The sequence below is a fragment of the Somniosus microcephalus genome, chromosome 12, assembly GCF_052327205.1.
Source record: "Somniosus microcephalus isolate GS21.2 chromosome 12, FLI_Smic_1.0, whole genome shotgun sequence".
Taxonomy (NCBI): Eukaryota; Metazoa; Chordata; class Chondrichthyes; order Squaliformes; family Somniosidae; genus Somniosus; species Somniosus microcephalus.
In genome coordinates, this window is record NC_140998.1 from 159,898,210 (window position 1) to 159,924,515 (window position 26,306).

The following is a 26,306-nucleotide window of genomic DNA, read 5'->3' on the forward strand; positions in this document are numbered from 1 at the left end:
TCTTCCCTGCTCTAAGGAGAACAACCTCAGCTTCTCCAGTCTATCCACATAACTGAAGTCCCTCATCCCTGGAATCAGTCTCGTAAATCTTTTTTGCACCTTGGCAACCTTCCTAAAGTGCGGTGCTCAGAATTGGACACAATGGCCCAGAAATTTGGGTCGGAGGTTTCCCGCGGGTGCAAGCCTCCAACCTGCACTTACCTAGCGCGCCGGCTGTTGAGCTGTGGGCCCGCGTGGGATTCCGATCCTGGGCCTCCTCCAACTGCCGGCGCGCAGTGCTTGCGTATCCCAGGGGCGCAGTTAGTTCGATGCATCCCCTGGGATCACGTGGGCCATGGAGAGCCAATGGTAGCAGAGAATGCCCATTCATAAATTTGACAGGAAGAGCTGTCAAAACTATAAATACAAATCAGCCCCAAAACATAACTAAAACTTCAAATAAATTTTTTTTTAAATTACATTTTTAAAATAACTATAAATTACATAAAATGACTATTTTAAACAATAATTTAAATTTTTGAAAAAATTAATTACAGTTTTTAACGGGGATAAAAATAAACTTACCTTTAAGGTATTTAAAAATAATAAACCTGTGGTAAAAATGTTTTAATTTTACTTAATTCACCACTTACCTTGTTAAAAGCAGGCCTTGCGCCTGCTTTTTAAAAGTGTAACTCCTGGAGACTTACCCTCCCGGAGAAACCTGCAAAAAAAACGTAAGCTCCAGGCGCACGCGCTGCCTCTCCGGTGCACGCGTTCGACCTGTGAACCCCTTCCTTTAAGGAAACGGAAGTTCCGGTTTCCCGGGCATGCGCAGTGCATGCACGAAACCGGCACTTTCGTTAGGCCTACGCGCGAGTACCCTGCGCGTACTCACCCATGGGGACCCGAATTTCTGGGCCAATACTCCAGTTGAGGCCGAACCAGTGTTTTATACAGGTTCATCATAATTTTCACGCTTTTGTACTCTATACTCTATTCATGAAGCCCAGGATCCCGTAAGCTTTTTTAACTGCTTTCTCAACCTGCCCTGCCACCTTCAACAATTTGTGCACCTAGATCTCTCTGTTCATGCACCCCTTTTAGGAGTGTACCCTTTAGTTTATATTTCCTCTCTTCATTCTTTCTACCAAAATGTATCACTTCGCACTTTTCTGCATTAAATTTGTCTCTTTGTGTCTCTCTTTCTGTTGCTCCCTCGTCTCTCTCAATCACTATCCCTTTGTCCCTCCATCTTGTCTCTCTTTCTCTCCCTCTTGTCTCTGTCTCTCCCCATCCCCCTTTCTCTTTCTCTGTCTCTCTCTCGCTGTCTCTCTATCTCTGTCTCTATTTTTCTCTCCATCACTGCCTCTCTCTTTCTTGCTATGTCACTGTTGGAGGTGTCGTCTTTCGGATGAGGCGTTAAACCGAGGACCCGTCTGCTCTCAGGTGGATGTAAAAGATCCCATGGCACTACTTTGAAGAGTAGGGGAGTTATCCCTGGTGTCCTGGCCAATATTTCTCCCTCAACTAACATAACAAAAACAGATTATCTGGTCATTTTCACACTGCTGTTTGTGGAAGCTTGCTGTGCGCAAATTGGCTGCCACGTTTCCCGCATTACAACAGTGACTACACTCCAAAAGTACTTTATTGGCTGTAAAGCTCTCTCCCTGTCTTCCCTCATTTCTCTCTCACTGCTCTGTGCACAGTTTTGGTCTCCTTATCGGAGGAAGGACATACTTGCCTTAGAGGCGGTGCACCGAAGGTTCGCTAGATTGATCCCTGGGATGAGAGGGTTGTCCTATGAGGAGTGATTGAGCCTATAATCTCTGGAGTTTAGAAGAATGAGAGGTGATCTCATTCATAGAAGATTCTGAGGGGGATTTAACAGGGTAGATGCTGAGAGGTTGTTTCCCCTGGCTGGAGAGTCTAGAACTAGAGGTCATAGTTTCAGGATAATGGGTTTGCCATTTAAGACTGTGATGAGGAGAAATTTCTTCACCCACTTCTCCCCCCACAGGGTTGTGAATCTTGGAATTCTCTCTCACAAAGGGCTGTGGATGCTGAATCATTGAGTATATTCAAGGCTGAGATAGATAGATTTTGGACTCTGGGGAATCAAGGAATATGGGGATCGGGCAGGAAAGTGTAGTTGAGGTCAAAGATCAGTCATAATCTTATTGAATGGCGGAGCAGGCTCGAGGGGCCATATGGCCTACTCCTGCTCCTAATTCTTATATGTTATGTATGGGCCCCGACAACAACGCGGCTACAGTACTGAGACCAGTGCTCCAGAACTAGCCGTAACCAAGTTGTTCCACTACAGCTACAACACTACCATCTACCTGACAAAGTGGAAGATTGCCCAGGTATGTCCTGTCCACAAAAAAGCAGGACAAATCCAATCCGGCACCATCAGCTTACTCTCAAACATCAGCAAAATGACGGAAGGTGTCATTGACAGTGCTATCAAGCGGCACTTACTCACCAAAAACCTGCTCCCCGATGCTCAGTTTGGGTTCTGCCAGGACCACTCGACTCCAGATCTCATTACAGCCTTGGTCCAAACATGGGCAAAAGAGCTGAATTACAGAGGTGAGGTGAGAGTGACTGCCCTTGACGTCAATGCAGCATTTGACCGAGTGTGGCACCAAGGTGCCCTAGTAAAAATGAAGTCAATGGGAATCAGGAGGAAAACTCTCCGCTGGCTGGAGTCATACTTAGCACAAAGGAAGATGGTTGCGGTAGTTGGAGGCCAATCATCTCAGCCGCAGAACATCGCTGCAGGAGTTCCTCAGGGCAGTGTCCTAAGCCCAACCATCTTCAGCTGCTTCATCAATGACCTTCCTTCCATCATAAGGTCAGAAGTGGGGCTGTTTGTTGATGATTGCACAGTCCATTCCTCAAATAATGAAGCAGTCCATGCCTGCATGCAGCACGATCTGGGCAACATCCAGGCATCTCCAACAAGAGTCTAACCACCTCCCCTTGACATCCAATGGCATTACAATCATCGAATCCATCACCATCATCAACATCCTGGGGGTCACCGTTGACCAGAAACTTAACTGTACCTGCCACATAAATATTGTGGCTATTCAAGCAGGTCAGAGGCTGGGTATTCTCTGGCAAGTGACTCATCTACTGACTCCCCATAGACTTTCCACCACCTACAAGGCACAAGTCAGGAGTGAGTTAGAATGCTTTCCACTTGCCTGGATGAGTGCAGCTCCAACAACACTTAAGAAGCTCAACACCATCCAGAACAAATCAGTCCACTTGATCGGCACCCCCAGCCACCACCTTAAACATTCACTCCCTCCACCACTGGCGCACCGTGGTTGCAGTGTGTACCATCTACAAGATGCACTGCGGCAACTAGCCAAGGCTTCTTCGACAGCACCTCCCAAACTTGCAACCTCCATCACCTAGAAGGACAAGGGCAGCAGGCGTATGGGAACACCACCATCTTCAAGTTCCCCTCCAAGTCACTCACCATTCTGACTTGGGACATATTGCCGTTCCTTCATCGTTGTTGTGTCAAAATCCTGAAACTTCCTCCCGAACAGCACTGTGGGAGTACCTTCATCACACGGACTGCAGCGGTTCAAGGCGGCGGCTCACCACCACCTTCTCAAGAGCAACTAAGGATGGGCAATAAACGCTGGCCTTGCCAGCGACACCCACATCCCATGAATGAAAAAAAAGATTACACCCTTTACTAGAACTGGAAACTGTAAGATAACTCCCTTAATAGGGCTGAATAAATGGGGGATGGGGGCGAGTTATAAAGATCAACATCGTATCACAGGACGGTTAATGGGCTGAACAGTCATTAAACAGTCTTTCTGAAAAGCTGAATGGCAAAAAGTGGTGGGAAACTATCTAGACAGTTGATAAAGGCCTAAATAGATTGACCAAAAAGTAACTACTATTGCACAGTACCCAGTATCACAAGTACTGGCCCAACAAGAAGTGTCAGATGTGCCAATTTTTGGTTTAACTGCGTGAGGCTCAGCATATGCTGCCGATGCTTTTTCACTTGAGAACTGACCCTCTTTGCTCAGAACAAAATTTGGCTGCACACTGTAGATGTGAATCTTAATTCTGGAAATAACCACACAGAGGGGAAAACACTGCACTTGCCAATGAAAACGGTCAGGAATAGCAAACAACAGGCTTGGGGATTGATGGGAAATGAATAAGCAATAGAGAGTACAGTAAGTCTGCCAAGTAATTTTTAATTTTAAAATAAACTTGGACCTTGATAAGATCATATCCTTTTTCTTTTAATATAGAGCTTGAACAAACAGAAATCAATCCAATTGAAGAGGGACCTAGCATGTGTGAAGTCACATGTTCCTGGCCAGAACCATTATTCTACATTTGAATTCACACCAAATCAGATTTAAAACAAACCAAATTATAAAATAAAGAAAAGTGCCACAAAAAAGTATGTTGTGAACTCATCATGAAATATATAGATTCGAATGAATGGTAAGTGTGATAAGGTACAGTGTCTGATCTGGTTGCCTGTTTCTCCTCATTGAAGAAACCGCCAAAGATCAATTACATATATATGCTACTCTTTACCTGTACTTTCAACAGTAAACTAGAAGAAAAACTGGAACCAAAGCTCGGATGCAATGTTCAGCTACGTCCAAAATTGAACGTGAAAAGTGAACTGTCTAAACCAGCATTTTGTTTTTATAATATACATACACCTAGAAACGGGGGACTGGACTGAAATGTTGCAAGTGGGCATTCAGAGCTGGCTGTGAGCTCAGTTCTGGATGATGATTAAATCTTGTACAATAGAACAGAAGATCGTTAGACAATAGTGTTGCAAACAGACTGGTTTTACATGGCTACCGTCACAATATACAGTACATATCTCAGTCACTGCTGTGTATTCTCAGTACTTTAAAAAAAAGCGCTTACAATTCAGTATCAGCTTCCAAAGGATGAAAAGGATACCGACTCTACAGAGTTCCTCACGGATTGATCTGCCACTGATCTCAGTTGAGCACCTCTTTCCAGCTGTTAGTCCCAAATGTCTTGGCAGGTTATATAACTATTGGGTTACCGCAACAATCAGTGCTGGGCCTCAGCTATTTACAATCTATATTAATGACTTAGATGAAGGGACTGAGTGTAACGTATCCAAGTTTGCTGATGATACAAAGTTAGGTGGGGAAGTAATCTGTGAGGACGCAAAGAGGCTGACTGAGTGGGCAAGAACATGGTAAATGGAATACAATGTGGGGAAGTGTGAAATTATCCACTTTGGTAGGAAAAACAAAAAAGCAGAATATTTTTGGAATGGTGAGAGACTGGGAAATGTTTGCATTCAGAGGGACCTGGGTGTCCTTGAACATGAATCACAGAAAGTTAACATGCAGGTACAGCAAGCAATTAAGAAAGCAAATGGTATGTTAGCTTTTGTTACAAAGAGGTTAGAGTATAAGAGTAAAGAAGTCTTACTACAATTATACAGGACATTGGTGAGGCCACACCTGAAGTACTGTGTACAGTTCTGGTCTCCTTACCCAAGAAAAGATATACTTGCCTTAGAGGGAGTGCAACGAAGGTTCACTAGAATGGTTCCTGGGATGAGGGGATTGCCCTATGAGGAGAGATTAAGTAGACTAGGCCTATATTCCCTAGAGTTTAGAAGAATGAGGTGATCTCATTGAAACATATAAAATTCTTAAGGGGCTTGACAGTGTTAATGCTGGGAAAATGTTTCCCCTGGCTGGGGAACCTAGAACACGGGGTCATAGTCACAGAATTATGGGGTCGGCCATTTAGGACTGAGATGAGGAGAAATTTCTTCACTCAGAGGGTGGTGAATCTTTGGAATTCTTCACCCCAGAGAGCTGTGGATGCTCAGTTGTTGAGTATATTCAAGACAGAGGTCGATAAATTTTTGGGGAACCACAAGGGATATGGGGATAGTGCGGGAAGGTGGAGTTGAGGTAGAAGATCAGCCATGATCTTGTTGAATGGCGGAGCAGGCTCGAAGGGCCGAATGGCCTACTCCAGCTCCTATTTCTTATGCTCTTATGTTGTTCTTATGTCAGCTTTTCATGAAGCTGTGGCAAAGCAATTCAAAGATGTATTCCTCCCTACATTTGATTTGAAAAAACCACGGTATCTTAAATAAATAGGGTTGCGGGGGGGTGGGCGGAGGGGGTTGGGGAAAGAGTATGTAACTAATGGCATCTCCTCCTATGGTAAATCAACCTTTCAAAAACACACAACACTGACGTTAGATGAAACCAACATTTAAATTATCCACGGGATTAATAATTGTATTTAGCAAAACCCTTACAATAAATCGATCATGTACTCTACCCCACTGATGGAAAAAACTTTTTTCACCCAGTTCATGGCCATAAGAGACACACGCTATACCCATGAAATGTGTAGGAATCTGGAATTTGGCAGGCTCCCATCAGGAGCTTTGTGAAACGGAGGTACTAAATGGGATTCAAACCATAGATTATGCTTCGTCTTTTATGAAAAAAAACACACATTTTGCAGCTGTGTCCTAAACTCGCACGGAACCACAGATTGATTCATGAGTGCTGAACATGCCACTGAATATTCTTTTTCCCAGTGTGGAGAGATTAGTACATACCATTTGTGGCACTCTGCGTTTGAACTGTCTTGCTGAAGGCCAGCTTCCGCCTCCTCTTTCCCTGAGAGAAAAAAACAAAACAGCACACATTTATCAGACAGAGTGACAGCACAGTACCAGCCGACTCACCATTCCCAAACTCATTTAATTCCGCATAGTGCGTGTAGTGTATGTAACGTTCCACCTTTAAGAGAACTATTTTAAGGGTTGCACTACTTTATCTTGGCTACTGTATACTGTAATACCGGTGGTGACCACACCGGTATATAAGTGCTGTGTAAGGATTTATTGGGCAGATTCGCCCTGACCTTCGAATAGTAAAGTCCTGTTAAAGTTACTCTTGTAGTCTGTGTATTGATTCACCATATAACCCACAGACTTTACAGTGGCGACGAGTTCGATCTTACCCTGCGGCAGCGATACATCCGAAGCAGTTAACGAGCGTCGAGAGGAGGCACCCGCCCTCGTCATTCTGCTGAGAGAAGACTCGAGTCTGCAGAGCAAGGAAGAAGGAAGAATTCAGACACGAAGCCTTCCATCAGCAACAGGCAGTGATCGTCCCTTCTGCCATGGTGGTGAGTGAGCCGATCAGCCACGAGAAGCAAGTCGGCCACGTTGACTGTGAGTAGGGGGAAAAAAAAAAAGAACGGAGGAAGGGCGGTGAACTCGACCACGGTCGGGGGGGAAAGGAGCCGGACAGAAGTCGGGCCCAGAGGCGCTGAGACTGGGGCAGCGTGGGGCACGGAAGCCGCGGTGCAAGCGGGAACGCAGCCGGTGTGAGAGACCGGGCTACCAGTGGGAACGCAGCCGGTGTGAGAGACCGGGCTACAAGCGGGCTGGGAGACGCAACAGCGTCGTGAGACAGCTCGACCGCGACCGGCGAAAGGCCGGGCAGCTACCGAGGCCGCGAGGCGCTGCGACCGGGATCGTAAGGCGCGGGAAGAAATAAAAATAAGAAACCACGGAGAACTCAGCCGCAGCCGGGGGAGGAAAGGACCGGACTGCGAGAGGGCTGGGAGGCGCGATTGGAAGCCGCTGAGGGAGAGACAGAGCCCGAGCGAGCGGGAGAGACAGAGCCGAGCGAGGGGGACCGAGGAGATTCAGCCAGCGGCTGGAACTGTTCGCCGTCAACGGGTTGTCCCCAGCGCCGGTTGCCCTGCCGAGAAAAGGGAACAAAGAACGCACTGAAGCCGGCGCGCAGGCTGCGAACCCCGAAAGCCAGCGGTCGTCGCCCGAGGGAAAAGCTTACCCCTCCCGCCAGTAGGCGGAGAAGAAGACAGGAGCGGGAAACCGCCATTTTGAAAGTGGGCGGGGAAGAAGACAAGCGCGGGAAACCACCATTTTTGGAAAAAAAAAAGTTAAAGAAAAATTTCGTTGTTGTTTCTCAGGAAGATTGTGAAGATGCCTAAGCGTGGCAACATCAACGAATTCGATTCTGATGTGGAAGATTGGACCACGTATGTAGAACGCATTGAGATATATTGTAAGGTCAATAAGATAGCAAATTATGATAAAGCTCTAACCTTACTAAACTCAATGGGTGCGAAGACATACGGGTTATTGAAGCATCTTCTATCACCAGCTAAACCGGCGGATCAGTCTTTCGCTAATATTGTTGCTGTCCTGAAGGATCATGTGAACCCCACACCGCTGATGTTAGCGGAACGAGCTAAATTTTACGGGAGAACGCAACTAAAGGAGGAAAGCAACGCGGAGTACCTGGTTGAACTGCGTAGGCTAGCAAAATACTGTCAGTTTGGGGTAAATCTGACAGAGGCACTGAGAGACAAGTTCATGTGCGGGATGTCGAAGGAAGGAACACAAAAGCGACTGCTCGAAGAGAACGATCTTACACTTGATAAGGCTGTCCTTATTGCAGCATCGCACGAAGCCGCAGCGAGAGGCACGGCGGAAATGCAGCTGAAGACAGCGGTACTCAGTGTGGATCAAATGACTTCGGGTACAACGAAATGTTACCGTTGTGGGAAGACAACACACGACCAGAACCAATGCTGGTTTAAAAACCAGGAATGTAGAAAATGTGGCAAACTTGGTCACATAGCTAAAGTATGCCGGTCAGGAAAGAAGACCAGCAACAATAAATCACCGCAGAAGAAGTACAGAAAGGTACATGAGGTGACTGTGAAGAGTCCAGATGAACTGAATTCGGATTCAGACCCCAACAGCAAGGAACTGGGTAGTCTGAGGATTCACAATGTGAGTAAAGAAGCTGACCGACAAACTATCTGGGTCACACTGCAGATTGCAAAAGTCCAAGTGAAGATGGAAGTGGACACCGGATCGGCGTTGACGGTCATGAATAAACAAGATTACAAAAAGTTATTCAAACATATTCCCCTACGGGATACGGAGATAGTATTGCAGACATACACGGGGCATAAAGTATACCCCATCGGAAAGATAAAAGTCAAGGTGAGACACAAGGGCAAAGATCACCAAGGAATGGACTTATATGTACTACCCGAGGGAGGTCCACCACTTCTGGGACGGGAGTGGATCAGGAAAATAAAGATAGACTGGCACTCACTAAACACAATGACGGTAGATTTCGGAAAGAAAGATGTCAAACCTGAACGGTTGTCCAGAATATTGGACGAGGCTAAAGAGGTATTCCAGCAGGGACTGGGAACACAGAGGAATTAAGGCAAAAATCAAGATTGCAGAACATGCAAGCCCAAAATTTTTCAAAGCCAGATCGGTACCTTACGCGATACGACCTGCTGTGGAGGCAGAACTGGAAGAGCTTGAACGTGCAGGGGTACTGTCGAAGGTGGACTGGAGTGAGTGGGCCACGCCCATTGTTCCCGTCATGAAGTCTTCATCAAGTAACAAGCCAGGGGGACCGGGGAAGGTCCGCATCTGCGGAGACTTCAAGATCACGGTTAATCCGGTGCTTCACACGGTACAATACCCGCTTCCGCGGATTGAGGATATCTTTGCTTCATCGTCTGGCGGGAAACACTTCACCAAGATAGACCTGGCACAAGCATATTTACAGATGGAGGTCGAGGAAGAGTCACGCCAGTATCTCACAATCAACATGCACAGAGGCTTGTATCGATATAATAGACTGGTTTTTGGAGTAGCTTCGGCTCCAGCAATTTGGCAGAGGGCCATGGAGCAGGTCTTACAGGGTATTCCAAGCACTCAGTGTTACTTGGACGATATCCTGATTACGGGAGAAGACGAGGAGGAACACCTCACAAATTTGAAACTGGTGCTCACCAGGTTGAAGGAATATGGCCTTCGAGTTAATCGCCAGAAATGTGAGTTCTTCCAGAAACGGATCTCGTACTGCGGTCATGTCATTGACCAAGAGGGGCTGCACAAGTCACCTGACAAGATCGAAGCGGTCGTGAAGGCCCCCACTCCGGAAAATGTATCACAGTTGAGGTCGTTTCTGGGGTTGATTAATTATTACCATAAGTTTCTGCCAAATCTATCCACGGTGCTGCATCCGCTGAATGCTCTGTTGCGGAAAGAAGTACCATGGAAGTGGAGCGAGGACTGTAAGAAGGCTTTTCGCAGAAGCAAGGCGTTGATTACCTCTGAGGAAGTGTTGGCTCACTTCAAGCCAACGCTACCTCTTCGTCTAGCTTGTGATGCTTCCCCTTATGGTATTGGAGCTGTACAATATACAATACAATACAATACAAATCGCTTTATTGGCATGATAAGGTACATCTTATGTTGCCAAAGCATCAAAATACATTTATGGTTGAACACATAAACGCGGTTCCATTCATACAGTGTATAAACAGGTATATCCCTGAGTTTATAAATATATTTTCGCCTTGTTTATATATACTCTTGTCTTAGTTTACTGGTTGTCCCTCTGTTCATGGCAAGCTGTAACATAGTGTGCCGCCAGTGTTACACAGCTTCTCTCCTCCCCCAGTAGGAATGGGAGTTTTTGGTTGTCAGTCAGATTTCTGAATTCAGGGCATATTTGTGAGAATTTTTGATAGAAATTCTCTCTGATGCCCTGATATTTTCCACAGGCTGTGAGGAAGTGCATCTCTGTCTCAACTACTCCCTGACTGCAGTGAGAGCATATCCTGTCTTCTCTTGGCAGCCTGGTCTGCCTGTGTCTGCCTTTTTCGATCGCTAGGCTATGTTCGCTAAGTCTGTACCTTGTCAAGGTTCTTCTCAGTTTGTTATCCTTTACCATGGTCAGGTAATCAGCTATGTTGTATTGTCTGTTTAGGGCCAAGTAGCAATTGAGTTTGCTTTGGGTTTTTGTTGTTTCTGCCCAATATGACAGATATTTTTCCTTTTGCTTAGCGACGATTGTGTTGGGTCGAATTCTTTGTGTTACCCTGTCACTGTCCTGGGGCTGGTTATTGTTAGTATTGTTATTAGTTACTTTATTGAGTCCCAGGACTAGTTGACTGAGGGTATTCTTCTTTATGGTCAGCTCTTGGCATTTCAGGGCGTCGTAGTGATAGCATTGGGGGTTGCTCATTTGTAGGTGATTCCAAAATTTGGTGGCTCTTTTTTGGATAGTGATTATTAATGGGTATTGGCCTAGTTCTGCCCTGCATGCGTTGTTTACTGTTTTCCTTTGAGTCCGGAGGATACTTTTACAGAATTCCGCATGTAGGATCTCAATTGGGTGTTTGTCCCATTTTGCAAAATCTTGTTGTGTTAGTGGTCCCCAGACCTCACTGCCATAGAGTGCAATTGGTTCAATTACTGATTTGAAAATTTTGAGCCAAATGCTAATTGGGATTTCTATTTGGATTGATTTTTTGATGGCATAGAAAGCCCTTCTTGCTTTCTCTTTCAGTTCATTCACAGCCAGTTTGAAGTTTCCCGTAGAACTGATTTTTAAGCCCAAGTATGTGTAGTGAGTGGTTTGTTCAATTTTGGTTGTTCCTACTGTGAAATTTATTGTGGGTCCATGTTGTTTGGATCTTTGCTGGAACACAAGGACTTTGGTTTTTTGGGGATTTATTGTCAGGGCCCAAGTCTGGCAGTACGACTCCAGCAGGTCCAGGTTCTGCTGTAGACCCTCCTTAGTTGGTGACAGCAGAACCAGGTCGTCGGCATAGAGGAGGAATTTAACCTTGGATTCATATAGGGTGAGGCCGGGTGCTGTAGATTGTTCAAGTAGTTTTGCCAATCCATTAATGTAAATATTAAAGAGTGTCGGTGAGATTGGCGAGCCCTGCGTCACCCCCCGCCCCTGTGGGAAGTATTTTGTTTGTTTGTCTCCAATTTTAACTGCACATTTATTGTTTGTATACATTGATTTAATTACATCATATGTTTTCCCTCCTACCCCGCTTTCGATAAGTTTCAGGAATAAACCGTCATGCCAGATGGAGTCGAAAGCCTTCTGGAAATCTACAAAGCATGCGTAGATTTTGCTTTTGTTATGGTGAACGTGTTTGTCAATTAGGGTCTGTAGGGTGAAGATATGATCGGATGTTCTATAGTTTGGCAGGAATCCAATTTGGCTTTTACTCAAGACATTGTGCTCTTCAAGGAAGTTTATAAGTCTTTTGTTTATGATGCTACAGAATACCTTCCCCAGGTTACTGTTTACACAGATGCCTCGATAGTTGTTTGGGTCGATTTTGTCCCCACTTTTGTATATGGGTGTTATGAGTCCTTTGTTCCAGATGTCAGGGAAATAACCGACACTCAGAACCAAGTTGAAGAGTTTTAGGATAGCCAGTTTCAGTTTGTCGTCTGCGTGTTTAATCATCTCGTTTAGTATGCCGTCTGTCCCGCAAGCTTTTCCTGGTCGCAGGTCCTTGAGTTTTTCAAGAAGTTCTTTTTCTGTTATTATGGCGTCTAGCGGGTTTTGGTTATCTTTTATGGCCATTTCAAGCTTTTCAAGTTTTTTGCGTATTTGGTGTTGCTCTGGTCCTAGTGTGTTTTTCTGGTATAATTTTTCAAAGTGGTTTACCCATGTGTCCCCATTTTGAATGGACAAATCGTCGTGTTGTTTTTTGTGTAGTGTTTTCAAGTTGTCCCAGAAACAATTCGACTCAATGGATTCCTCCATGGAGCTGAGTGTATTCTTAATAAATTGCTCTTTTTTGGTCCTGAGTGTGTTTCTGTATTGTGTTAGCGTCTGACAATAAGTAAGGCGTAATTCCTCGTTTTCTGGATGTCTGTGTTTTTGGTTTGATAGTTTTCTAAGTTTTTTCCTCATGTTATGGCAATCATGGTCAAACCATTTTTCATAGTTTTTTGTTTTGGGTTTGTTCTTGCGAGCTTTCAAGTTTGCATTTGTTGCCAAATTATCAAAAATATTGTTTAGTTTACTAACTGCCCGGTTTACGCCTTCTTTATTGTGAGTGTATATGTTATCCAGAAAGGTGTCTAAGAGAGCTTGAGTTGATGCATTGCTAATTGTTTTCTGGTATTTTTCCGTGTCGTTTTTGGCCCATCTGTACGATTTTTTGGTGTTGTACAGTTTACTGGGTTGTGTTTCTATGTTGTTTGTTTCTGTCTTTTTGAGAAACATAGTAATTTGACTGTGATCTGACAGTGTTGTTTGTGGTTTGACTGTGAATGCTCTGAAAGAGGATGGGTCCAAGTCTGTAATCATATAGTCTACTGTGCTGCAGCCAAGAGGTGAGCAGTAGGTCGATCTTCCTAGGAGGTCTCCTATGAACCTACCATTGACAATGTACAGACCCAGGTTTCGACAGAGCTGTAGTAGCTGTTTACCGTTGGTATTTGACTGCTTGTCGCAGTTATGCCTGTATGGAAGGGAAGGGATGTCAAAGTGGTTATTCCCGAATACGTAATTGTTTCCCTGATTATTGGTGAAGTCTGGTTCTTCGCCCGTTCTTGAATTGAGGTCCCCACAGATCAACACGTTCCCCTGGGCCTGGTATTGGATAATTTCCCCCTCCATGTTGGAGAAGGTGTCCTCTTTGTAGTACGGGGAATCGATTGGAGGGATATAAAGTGCGCAAATGTAAACATCTTGGGTGTTTGAGATAATCTCCCTCTCAAGTTTGAGCCACATATGGTTTTCGCCCTTTTTTATAAATTTGATGTAATTCTTAAGTTCTGTTTTAAACCAGATCAGTATGCCTCTGGAGTCTCTGCCTTGGGTTACACTTGGTAATTTATTGGAGGGGACCACTAGCTCAGTGTACCCTTGGGGACAGCCGGTGTGTCCTTTTCCTTTATACCAAGTTTCCTGTAAAATGATAATATCTAGATCTTTAGTTTCCTCTATGAACTCTGGGGTCCTACTCTTCACTTCTCGCAGTGAAGAGCGTAGACCTTGGATATTCCAGGTCGAAATATATAAGGATTTCATGTTAAGTTTTATCTTTTTCTATGATAGGTTAAAGAGTGGTACGTGTTTGTCGTGTCTAAGTGTGGGGAAAAAAAAATCACCCCAGTTGTCTACAAAAGTTAATACAATTTGGTTACAGTTACTCTCACACAAGTTACCAAATGGCTCGGAAAGGCCAGTCGCATTTGCGTCCCGATCATTGACCTCCGCTGAGCGAAATTATGCTCAGATAGATAGGGAGGCTCTCAGCCATGTGTGGGGAGTAAAGAAATTCAATCATTACCTGCAGGGCAAGAAGTTTACATTGCTGACAGACCACCAGCTGTTGGTGTCCATATTCAACCCTAACAAGGCCGTTTCCACTATGACAGCACAAAGGCTACAGAGGTGGTCCGTTCTACTAGGGGCACACCAATATGACATCGAATACAAAAGGTCCAAACAGCATGGAAATGCTGATGGGTTATCGCGCCTACCGTTGCCAGTGGAAGAAGAGGCGACTACAGTGGACCCAGTGGAGATGTTCCACTCAACCATAATGGAATGTCTACCAGTAACAAATTCCATGGTCGAAAAGGAAACAAGAAATGACCCGACTCTCTCACGAGTCTACGATTTAACGGTGGAGGGATGGCCAGTACATGGCGAACCAATGCTGCCAGCATTTTCGCACAGAAGAGAACAGCTGTCAGTGTGCCGAGGAACCTTGATGTGTGGATCTAGAGTAACCTTGATGTGTGGATCTAGAGTGGTGATTCCACCCAAACTCCAGCAGAAAGTACTAAAGGAGCTTCACGAGGGGCATCTGGGTGGAGTGAAAATGAAGAACCTAGCCAGAGCGTTTGTGTGGTGGCCAGGTATTGATGGAGACATCAAAGAAATAACCAAGAGCTGTCTAGGATGCCAGAAGGTCCAAAACGCGCCACCACAAGCTCCTCTGCATCCATGGGAGTGGCCCTCATCTCCATGGCAAAGGGTACATATCGACTTTGCTGGTCCATTTATGGACTCAATGTTTTTAATCGCAGTGGATGCACACTCCAAGTGGCCGGAGGTAATAAAAATGTCCTCCACCACCACGGAAAAAACCATCACAGTATTAAGGACCATATTTGCCAGGAATGGGCTGCCGGAACAGATCTGTTCTGATAATGGACCACAATTTGTGTCCGAAGAATTCAGGAAGTTCTTAAAAAGCAATGGGGTTAAGCACTACACGTCCGCCCCATACCATCCCGCCACCAATGGATTAGCTGAAAGGTTTGTCCAGACCTTCAAGAAGGCCATAAAGGCCATGGGTAATGAAGACATAAATCTACAACATAAGGTAGATAACTTCTTGTTGGCGTACAGGAATGCAACACATGCGGTCACAAACCAAACTCCCGCCATGATGTTTTTCAATAGAAGAATAAGATGCCGGCTGGATTTGATTAAGCCAAACGTCAGAAGGGACGTAGAGAACCGGCAATTTCAAGGCATGAATGAAAGGCCAACTAGATCCTTTCAGATAGGTCAACAAGTTTTGGCCCGGGACTACCGTACCGAGAAATGGCAGCCTAGAACTATTGGAAAAAGGCTAGGACCATTGATGTATACCGTGGACATTGGTGAAAGCATAATAAGGCGCCATGTTGACCAGATCATAGAATCATCCACAAAGGCCCAACCTACTCCACAACTCTATACGTCTAATGTTGAAGCAGAGATACCCAGAGCATCTACCTCCGATCCGGTAATACTGGAATCCGATGAACCTGAAACGGTCCTTCAAGCCGAATCGACCTTGCCAGAAGAACCTACTACACCACCGAAAACGACTACACCACCGAGGCGTTATCCGGACAGAGAGACTGAATCTGTGAACTGTTTCACATAACGTTGTATATATGTTAAGATGTTATATTAATGGGAATATGTATATATTGTTAACCTAAAAAGGGAGGATTGTAGTGTATGTAACGTTCCACCTTTAAGAGAACTATTTTAAGGGTTGCACTACTTTATCTTGGCTACTGTATACTGTAATACCGGTGGTGACCACACCGGTATATAAGTGCTGTTTAAGGATTTATTGGGCAGATTCGCCCTGACCTTCGAATAGTAAAGTCCTGTTAAAGTTACTCTTGTAGTCTGTGTATTAATTCACCATATAACCCACAGACTTTACAGTGCGGCTGCCTCAATCCAACAGTGGACCATACATATAACTGATCATTTGACAAAAAGAACAAATTGTTATTGCTTCATAGATAAAGGCTCCCTCTGTTTTCAATCCCATTGCTGCTAAATCACTAATGAGGTAAGACTGAACAACATGGTAAAGTAAAAGTGAAGTTATAATAGAGCTGCAAAACATCCCAGTATTGGATGACAACCAAGTTCCTGAAATTTTTTTAATAGTTTCACATTCATCAAACCAAAGTTTTCCTCCTCCACAATAACCAAACACAGCACTGTTTATTGGTGTTTCCCTCAAACCAAAATTTATTGAAAGCAGTTCTATTCCTTGTTTGATTTTGAAAACTTTCTGCGAGTTTGGAATTACTGCTTAAAGAGATTGTCAAGCTTGGAACCACTTATTAAAATAAAAACATATGAGCATGCCTGGAGCTCCCCCATTCACTGCTGTGAGACAGGATTTTTATAAAATTTGATGGAGATCACACTATTGCATATGTTTATATATCCAGAAGGAAAGAATAAAAAGTTGAAGGCATGCCTATTCCGACACAATCTCTACGTGAAATGCGAACATCTTTTTTCTCATCAATCTCCTCCCCATCCTACTCACCCCTCCAAATGCTGACCCTGTGGATGCTAGCAGTGGATCAGCCATCACCAACCCTCTCCGCAGCTCTCTGCAGAATGTCCATTCACTTGCGAACAAGGCCCTTGCCATCCATGAGCTTATTGCGGATGATTGCATCGACAACATGGCCCTAACGGAAACTTGGTGATGTCACTTCACCCATAAATGAAGCCTTCCCGCCTGGCTATACCTTCCATCACTTGCCCCACTCAGACCGCTGTGGTGGCGGTGTGGCTCTCATCACCAAATCACACCTTGGTCTGTCTCCCTACTCCTCCGGCACTTTCACCTCCTTTGCGCATCTCACCTTTATTTAAAATTCTCGTTCTCTACCGCCCACCCAAGTACCATAAAAATTTTATCCCAGAGATATCTTCACTGCTTTCCTCCCTCCGCCCCGCGTGACTTCTCATCCTCGCTGATTTCAACCTCCATCTCAATTCATCATACTCTCTCTCCTCCGAGTTCACTAGCCTCCCTTAATCTCTCCCTCCATGTGAACGCCACAACCCATATGCACGGCCACCCCCTAGATCTTGCCATCTCTCATGGCCTCGCTAATCCCACGGTGTCAATGCAGATAAGGCCATCTCTGACGACTTCCTTGGATCACTCTCTACCCACATCCCCCTTCCCCCACCCAACCCTACTTCCATTTGTGACCGCCCCTGGAAAAAACTCTCCCCCAACTCTCTTACAACTGCACTTACGAAATCCCAAATGTCCAGTCTTTGGCCCTCCGTTCACCACGACATTTCTGCAGCTACTGATCTGCTCAACCACACCCTCACCACAACCTTTGCTACCCTGGTCCCTATTAAAACCATTACTCTCTCTCACCCTGGCTGTTCCCCCGGTACAGCCCTCATCTTCACTCCCTCAAGTCCAAGGGATGCAGACTTGAGCAGATATGGCAGATAACTGGTTTAGCCATTGGCCGCCAGATCTGCTGGACCACATTAAGCATTATCGGGTCCTGCTCTCATCTGACAAAATTGCTCACTATTCGAAGGTCATTCTGGAATGAAAAAATAACCCTCGCTACTATTCTCTACTGCTAAGTGTCTTCTTGAACCTCTCTCCCCTGTCTCCTTCACCCTCACCAACAACAATTGCAAGGAGCTCATGGGCATCTTTGTCTCTAAGATTGAGACCATCCGATCAGCTGCCTCTGCCACTTCCTTTCCTTCCCCTAGCTCACCGGGCCAAACTTCCTCTAAGGTTTCCCCCCTGCCCTAGCCCTGAACTCGCATCTTTCTTCAGTTTCTCTCCGATCTCCCTCATGACCTCTCCACGCTCATTTTGTCCATGAGATCCACTTCCTGCTCCCTCAACCCTATTCCCACCAAACTGCTGACCACCCAACTTCCTTTTCTGGCTCCCATGTTAGCTGACATTGTTAACGGTTCTCTCTCCTCAGGTACTGTCCCCCCATCTCCTTCAAATCTGCCGTCAATACCCCTCTCCTCAAAAAAACAACCCTTGAACCCCACTGTCCTTGCAAACTACCGCCCCATCTCCAACCTCCCTTTCCTCTCCAAAGTCCTTGAACGTGTTGTCATCTCTCAAATCTGTGCCCATCTTTCCTGGAACTCCATGTTTGAATCGCTCCAATCCAGTTTCCGCCCCTGCCACAGTACTGAAACGGCTCTCATCAAAGTCACAAATTACATCCTTTGTGACTGTGACAAAGGTAAACTATCCCTTCTTGTCCTTCTGCAGCCTTTGACATGGTCGACCACTCCATCCTCCTCCAATGCCTCTCCACCATCGTTCAGCTGGGTGGGACTGCACTCGCCTGGTTCCATTCTTATCCATCTAATCGTAGCCAGAAAATCACCTGCACTGGCTTCTCTTCCCGCTCCCGCATCATTATCTCTGGGGTCCCCCAAAAATCTATCCTTGGCCCCCTCCTATTTCTCATCTATATGCTGCCCCTTGGCGACATCATCTGAAAACACAGCGTCAGTTTCCACATGTACACTGACGACACCCAGCACTACCTCACCACCACTTTTCTCAACCCCTCCACGGTCTCTAAATTGTCAGACTGCTGGTCCGACATCCAGTACTGGATGAGCAGAAATTTTCTCCAATTAAATATTGAGAAGAATGAAGCCATTGTCTTCGGTCCCTGCCACAAACTCCATTCCCTAGCCACCGACTCCACCCCTCTTCCTAGCATCTGTCTGAGGCTGAACTAAACTGTTCGCAACCTTGGGATCATATGTGACCCTGAAATGAGCCTCCGACCACATTTCCATGGCATAACTAAGGCCGCCTATTTCCACCTCCGTAGCATTGCCTGTCTCCGTCCCTGCCTCAGCTCATCTGCTGCTGAAACCCTCATCCATACCTTTGTTACCTCTAGACTTGACTATTCCATTGCACTCCTGGCTGGCCTCCCACATTCTATCCTACGTAAACTTGAGGTCATCCAAAACTCGGCTGCCCGTGTCCTAACTCGCACCAAGTCCCATTCACCCAGCTCCCCTGTGCTCGCTGACCTACATTGGCTCCTGGTTCAGCAACGCCTCGATTTTAAAATTCTCATCCTTGTTTTCAAATCCCTCCATGGCCTCACCCCTCCCTATCTCTAATCTCCTTCAGCCATACAACCGCACCCCCCCATCCCCCACGAGATATCTGCGTTCCTCAAATTCAGCCCTCGAGCATCCCCGATTATAATCGACCATTAGCGGCTGTGCCTTCAGCTGCCGAGGCCCTAAGCTCTGGAGCTCCCTCTCTAAATCTCTCCGCCTCTCTTTCCTCCTTTAAGACGCTCCTTAAAAACCTACCTCTTTGACCAAGCTTTTGGTCATCTGAGCTAATTTCTTATGTGGCTCGGTGTCAAATATTTGTCTTATAATATTCCTGTGAAGTGCCTTGGGACGTTTTACTACGTTAAAGACGCTATATAAATACAAGTTGTTGTTGTCAGATACTGATTGATGTGCGGTCAATGTGTTGCCCATTTTATTCTTTTTACCACCGGAAGGGCTGTAACATGGGTTTTCTAGCAGCCAGGAAAACAGCAGCATTTGCTGAAAACAAAGAGCTGGTGAAAACTTGTTCTCCTCCCCAGGCAATGGTGCAAAGCAACAGAATTTACATTTACTGTAAGGTTAAGAAGGCAAATGGTACGTTGGCCTTCGTAGCGAGAGGGTTCGAGTACAGGAACAAGGATGTCTTGCTGCAGTTGTACAGGGCCTTGGTGAGACCACACCTTGAGTATTGTGTGCAGTTTTGGTCGCCTTATCTGAGGAAGGATGTTCTTGCCATGGAAGGAGTTCAGCGAAGATTCACCAGGCTGATACCTGGGATGGCAGGAATGACGTATGAGGAGAGATTGGGTCGATTGGGCTTGTACTCGCTGGAGTTAAGAAGAATGAGAGGGGATCTCATTGAAACTTATAAAATTCTGACAGGACTGGACAGACTAGATGCAGGAAGGATGTTCCCGATGGTCGGGGAGTCCAGAACCCGGGGTCACAGTCTAAGGATAAGGAGTAGGCCATTTAGGACAGAAATTAGGAGGAATGTCTTCATCCAGAGTGGTGAACCTGTGGAATTCTCTACCACAGAAGGCAGTAGAGCCCAATTCATTAAATATATTCACGAAGGAGTTGGATATATTTCTTAAGGCTAAAGGGATCAAGGGGTATGGGGAGAAAGCAGGGACCGGGTACTGAATTTGGATGATCAGCCATGATCGCATTGAATGGCGGAGCAGGCTCGAGGGGCCGAATGGCCTGCTCCTGCTCCTATCTTCTATGTTTCTATGTTCTATGTTTCTGTGTATGGTAATGAACTTATAGAATCTTACAGCACAGGAGGCTATTTGGCCCACCATGCCTGTGCCAGCTCTGCGAAAGAGCTATCCAATTAGTCCCACTTCCCTGCTCTTTCCCCAGGGTCCTACAAATTTTTCCTTTTCAAGTAATTATCCAATTCCCTTTTGAAATTAATATTGAATTTGCTTCCACCACTCTTTCAGGCAGTGCCTTCTTGATCATAATTCGCTACGTTAAAATATACCTCCTCATCTCCATGTCACCAGTATTAGTATTAGTTATCGATACAATTTCAGTGAGTTACTATTAGTTACTGGTAGAATCAAAGATTCTCCCTTCCCCTCTGCAAATCGCTCCCCCACCTTTGGTGTCCCTCTTCCCCTGCTCACGGGTGGCCTCCCGATTCTTGGAACTTCTTGCACAACAACAGCTGGCATGAAACCATGAGCAAAGATACTCAACTACAGGTGACCCAACCTTCATAAGGTTTGTAGAAGTCATGTGGTCAAAATATCAGGTGATCAAACCTCCAGGAATGCCTCAAACCAGAGTTGGCAATCCTATGCGGTGCAGAACTGAGGGACTACTGCATTGTCGGAGGTGCCGTCTTTTGGATGAGGCGTTAAACCGAGGCCTGATCTGCCCCCTCAAGCAGAATTAAAAGATCCCGTAGTACTATTTGAAGAATAGCAGGGGAGTTCTCCTCAGTGTACTGGCCAATATTTATCCCTAAACCAACATCACTAAAACAGATTACTGGTCATTTATCTCATTGCTGCTTGTGGGACCTTGTTTTGTGCAAATTGGTTGCTGTGTTTTCTATATTGCAACAGTGATTTCTACTATATGCTTCCACCAGTATTCTGCAGCAAGTGACTCACCTCCTGACTCCCCAAAGCCTTTCCACCTCCTACAAGGCACAAGTCAGGAGTGTGATGGAATACTCTCCATTTGCCCATGAGTGCAGCTTTAATAACAGTCAAGAAGCTCGACACGATCCAGAACAAAGCAGCCCGCTTGTTCATCCACCATCTTCAATATTCACTCCCTCCACCACCGGCGTACCGTGGCTGCAGTGTGTACCATCTAAAAGATGCACTGCAGCAACTCGCCAAGGCTTCTTCAGCAGCACCTCCCAAACCCGCAACCTACCACCTACAAGGACAAGGGCAGCAGGCGCATGGGAACACCATCCCCTCCAAGTTGCACACCATTCTAACTTGGACATACATCGCCATTCCTTCATTGTTGCTGGACCAAAATCCTGGAACCCCCTACCTAACACTTGGAAGTACCTTCACAATACAGGCTGCAGTGGTTCAAGGCGGCGGCTGCTTCTTCTTCCATATGGTAGTAGCAAAGCAAATCAAATGTCAATATCCAAGTCAGATATCCAGGCCAAAGCTTCCAGTGTAATAGCATGGATATCTTGTAGTCTGCTTGTGAATTTCCTCTGAGGGCAGTGCTCAATGACGTGCACTAGGGTCTGATTAGGAGCTCCACAGTCGCATGATGGGGATGCTTTAATCTTCCATCTATGGAGAAGGTGGCAGCATCTACCATGACGGGTTCGGAGGCGGTTGATGGTTGTCCACTGTTTGCAAGGAATGTTTGATTCCTCAGGTTGTACTGTGGGGTCCTCCATAAGGAATCCATTCTTAACGGTTCTTCCAAGCATTTTGCCATTGGTCATCAAGGCTGAGGGGAGATCGCTGAAGGGCTTCGGCAACTGTCCAAAATGGCCTTCTAGATTTGAGACGGGTTGGTGGTAGGTTGTTCAAGTTGGCCTGGATCGGCATGTCTTTGCTGGTGTAGCGGTTTTATTCTCTGGAGACTGCATATTTGCGGCGTAGATGTGGTGGCGCGATGTTTGCAAGCACGGGCAACCAAGGTGTTGGCGTCGATAAAAGCATACTGGTGATAATTCTCATAGTAGGATTCAGCTGGACATCAACGGATTTGACATGCGGACTTGATAGCCATGCCGGAGAGCAGTACTCCGCTGTAGAGTACACCAGGGCGGGTGCTGCCATTCGAAGTGTTTGAGCATCTGCTCCACACACGGTTCCGGCGAATTTCTGGATGAAGTTGACCCTACTCTTTAGTTTCTTCCTGAGGTTCTGGAGATGCTGTCTATATGACAGGGTGTGATCGAGCATGACTCCTAAATAGGAGGGGTTTTTGGCATGGTTTACCTTTGTGCCGCAAAAGGAGACTTTCAAAGCTTGGTTTGCTTGATGGGTGTTGAGGTGGAATGTCAAGGTAACGGTCTTTTGCGGGTTTGGCCGAAGTCGCCAGCGGCTCACCACCACCTTCTCAAGGGCAATTAGGGATGGGCAATAAATGCTGGCCTTGCCAGTTACGCCCACATCCAGTGAATAAGAAAGAATCATACATAGTCAGCACAAACAAGGGGACAGAGGCACTTGTCTCTTCGCTCGCTCTCGTGCCTGAGTCTCTAGGGAGCCTTTTCCATAGATTTACCATCGTCTTTGAAATAATGTTTCTGCAGATTTGTTTTGAATTTAACCCCCTTCAAACATAATTCTACTCCAAAGCTCCTATGATCCTATGTTCTTAAATGGAGAAGAATTAAATGCCTAAGTTGTACATGTAGATATTTAAAGATTTACATAAATGGCTACAGCACTAAACATTTTAGGAATGTATCATATGGAATAAAAGTTCTGGTCCTGTGGAATTATGTCTGATCACCAAAATGTCCTGTTCTTTGATTCAGCATTCGGCAACGAAGAAAAAAAGATATTTGGTGTTTGTAATTCATTTTCCAGGCAGAACCTTTTTATATTGCAATTACGCAAGTTCTAGGATATTCACAAAAGTAATAAAATATTTGAGCAGCAATCTATTTTGCTGCCATTAATGGATTATAAAAGTTTAAATAATTACTATTATTCTACCTGCAATTCTCCATGTGGCAACTTCCTGACTTCGGCTGTACTATTAGGGGAAATTGGCAGGTGGAGATAAATGTCAGCAGGCGAGTAACTCCTGGCTGCTTTGGTGCAGTACAGAGCAAGCAGTTTCAAGGCATGGGGGCAGATCAACTGCAGTCCGTTTTAAGTGGGGGGCAGGGGTGGCGATGAAAGAGAGCAGACACAACTATACTTCAAATACTTCAGTTAAATGAAGGTTAAAGCTCTTAGAATCATAGAAATTTACAGAAGGAAGCATTCGTCCCATTGTGCCTGTGCCGGGCGATGAGGGTTTCTGCCTCTACCACCCTTTCAGGCAGTGAGTTCCAGACCCCTACCACCCTCTGGGTGAAGATGATTCTCCACAACTCCCCTCCAATACTTCTACCAATTATGCCCACCCCCACCCCCCCACCGGTTATTAACTCTCTGTCAAGGGAAACAGTTCCTTCCTATCCACTCTATCTAGGCTCCTCATAATTATATACACCTCAATCAAGTCTCCCCTCAGCCTCCTCTGTTCCAAAGAAAACAACCCCAGCCTATCCAATCTTTCCTCATAGCTAAAATTCTCCAGTCCTGACAACATCCTCATAAATCTCCTCTGTACCCTCTCCAGTGCAATCACATCTTTTCTGTAATGTGGTGACCAGAGCTGCACGCAGTATTCTAGCTGTGCTCCAACTAGTGTTTTATACAGTTCAAGCATAACCTCCCTGCTCTTATATTCTATGCCTCAGCTAATAAAGGCAAGTATCCCGTATGCCTTCTTAACCATCTACCTGTCCTGCTACCTTCAGGGATCTGTGTACATGCACCGCAAGATCCCTCTGTTCCTCTATACTTCTCCGTGTCCTACCATTTATTGTGTATTCCCTTGCCTTGTTAGCCCTCCCCAAATGCATTACCTCACACTTCTCCGGATTGAATTCTGTTAGATCCATGATTCTGAGAGTATGATGTTTTCCAATAACTACACGGATGCTATAACTTAACAATCAACAGGTGTTTACTGGAGTAGGGTAGTCTCAAGACTGGGGGTACAGAGGCATGCTCAAGACTTATATACAGGTGTGGTCACTGCCGGTACTACAGTATACAGGAGCTGTAAAAGTAGTTCTCTCTCAAAGGTACATACACTACAATTCCTCCCCTTTTAGATGAGCAGTACCCATAATATTCAAATAACAATTAACACTTTAACATGCACATTAAACAACAATAGTCCATTTATAGATTCAGTCTTTGGGGCGGCTTCCTGATCCTTTCGGGATAGCGCCTTTCCTGAGGTTCTTGTTCTTGGTGCGGAGGCGATTCTGGCCCCTTTTGGTCGGTTAGTTCATCAGTTTCCACTGCTACTGGTTCTGAGGTAGATGCTACCGGTATGTCGGGTTCATCCCCAGGTACACGAGACATGGGGTTGACTCGTTCCTGTGACGCTAGGATCTGGTCGACGTGGCGTCTCACAATGTTCTCCCCGACATCCACTGTGTACATTAATGGCCCCTGCCGTGTGCATATCGTTCCGGGTTGCCATTTCTCTGTGCGGTAGTCGCGGGCCAAGACTGGTTGTCCTACATTGAAGCTCCTTGTCGGTTTCTCATTGATGTGCTGGAATTGCTTATCCTCAACATTTCTTCGCACATTTGGTCTGAGCAAATCCAGACAAGATCTCAACCTTCGGTTAAAGAACATCATGGCCGGGGTCTGGTTGGTAACTGTTAGTGTTGCATTTCTGTAGGCTAATAGGAAATTGTCCACCTTATGCTGTAGTGGAATTTCATCGTCGCACATGGCCTTTATCGTCTTTTTAAAGGTTTGTACGAACCTCTCAGCCAATCCATTTGTGGCTGGATGATATGGGGCGGATGTGTAATGCCTTACCCCATTCCTTCTCATAAATTTCCAAAACTCTTCGGACACAAACTGTGGTCAATTATCAGAGCAAATCTGCTCTGGCAAGCCGTTCCTGGCAAATATGGTCCGTAGGACTGCAATCATTTTCTCTGTAGTGCTTGAGGACATTTTTATCACCTCAGGCCATTTCGAGTGAGCATCCACTGCTATTAAGAACATTGAGTCCATGAATGGACCAGCAAAATCAATATGCACCCGTTGCCATGGAGAGGAGGGCCACTCCCATGGGTGTAGAGGGGCATGTGGTGGTGCATTTTGGACCTTCTGGCATCCTGAGCAGCTCTTGGTTAGGTCCACGATTTGTTGATCGATCCCCGGCCACCACACATAAGCCCTAGCAAGGCTTTTCATTTTCACCCCTCCCAGATGATCTTCATGAAGCTCATTTAGCACTCTCTCCCTTAACTTGGGTGGAATCACCACTCTGGATCCACACATCACTGTCCCCTGGCATACTGACAGCTGTTCTCTTCTGGATGAGAATGCTGGCAACAGTGAGTCGCCATGTGTTGGCCATCCCCTCACCGTCAAATCATATACCCGAGACAGCGTCGGATCATTGCGGGTCTCCTTCTCTATATCCGCGTTAGTTACTGGCAATCGTTCAATTATTGACGAATAAAATATCTCAATAGGGTCCACTGCTGGTGCTTCCTCCACAGTAGGCAGTGGCAGGCGTGATAGCCCATCAGCGTTTCCATGCTGTTTCGTGCCTTTATATTCTATTTCATATTGGTTCGCCCCTAGAAAAAGGGACCATCTTTGTAACCGTTGTGCAGTCATCACCGGAACGCCCTTCTTTGGATTAAAGATGGAGACAAGTGGTTGGTGGTCAGTCAGCAAGGTGAACTTCTGCCCATGCAGATAGTGGTTGAATTTTTTTACTCCCCATACTAGGCTGAGGGCCTCCCTGTCAATCTGGGCGTAGTTG

General features: G+C 45.7%; 1 protein-coding gene across 5 annotated transcripts in view; it reads right to left on the reverse strand.

Moving 5' to 3' along the window:
- LOC147109632 (regulator of microtubule dynamics protein 3-like) overlaps positions 1 to 26,306 on the reverse strand; it is a 341,290-nt gene that overhangs the window by 234,150 nt on the left and 80,834 nt on the right. For all 5 annotated transcript variants that reach the window (XM_086003718.1, XM_086003717.1, XM_086003716.1 and 2 more), the window contains one exon: positions 6,626 to 6,686. In XM_086003718.1, the coding sequence (XP_085859844.1) occupies positions 6,626 to 6,686 (61 nt within the window). The remainder of the gene's footprint in view (positions 1 to 6,625; positions 6,687 to 26,306) is intronic.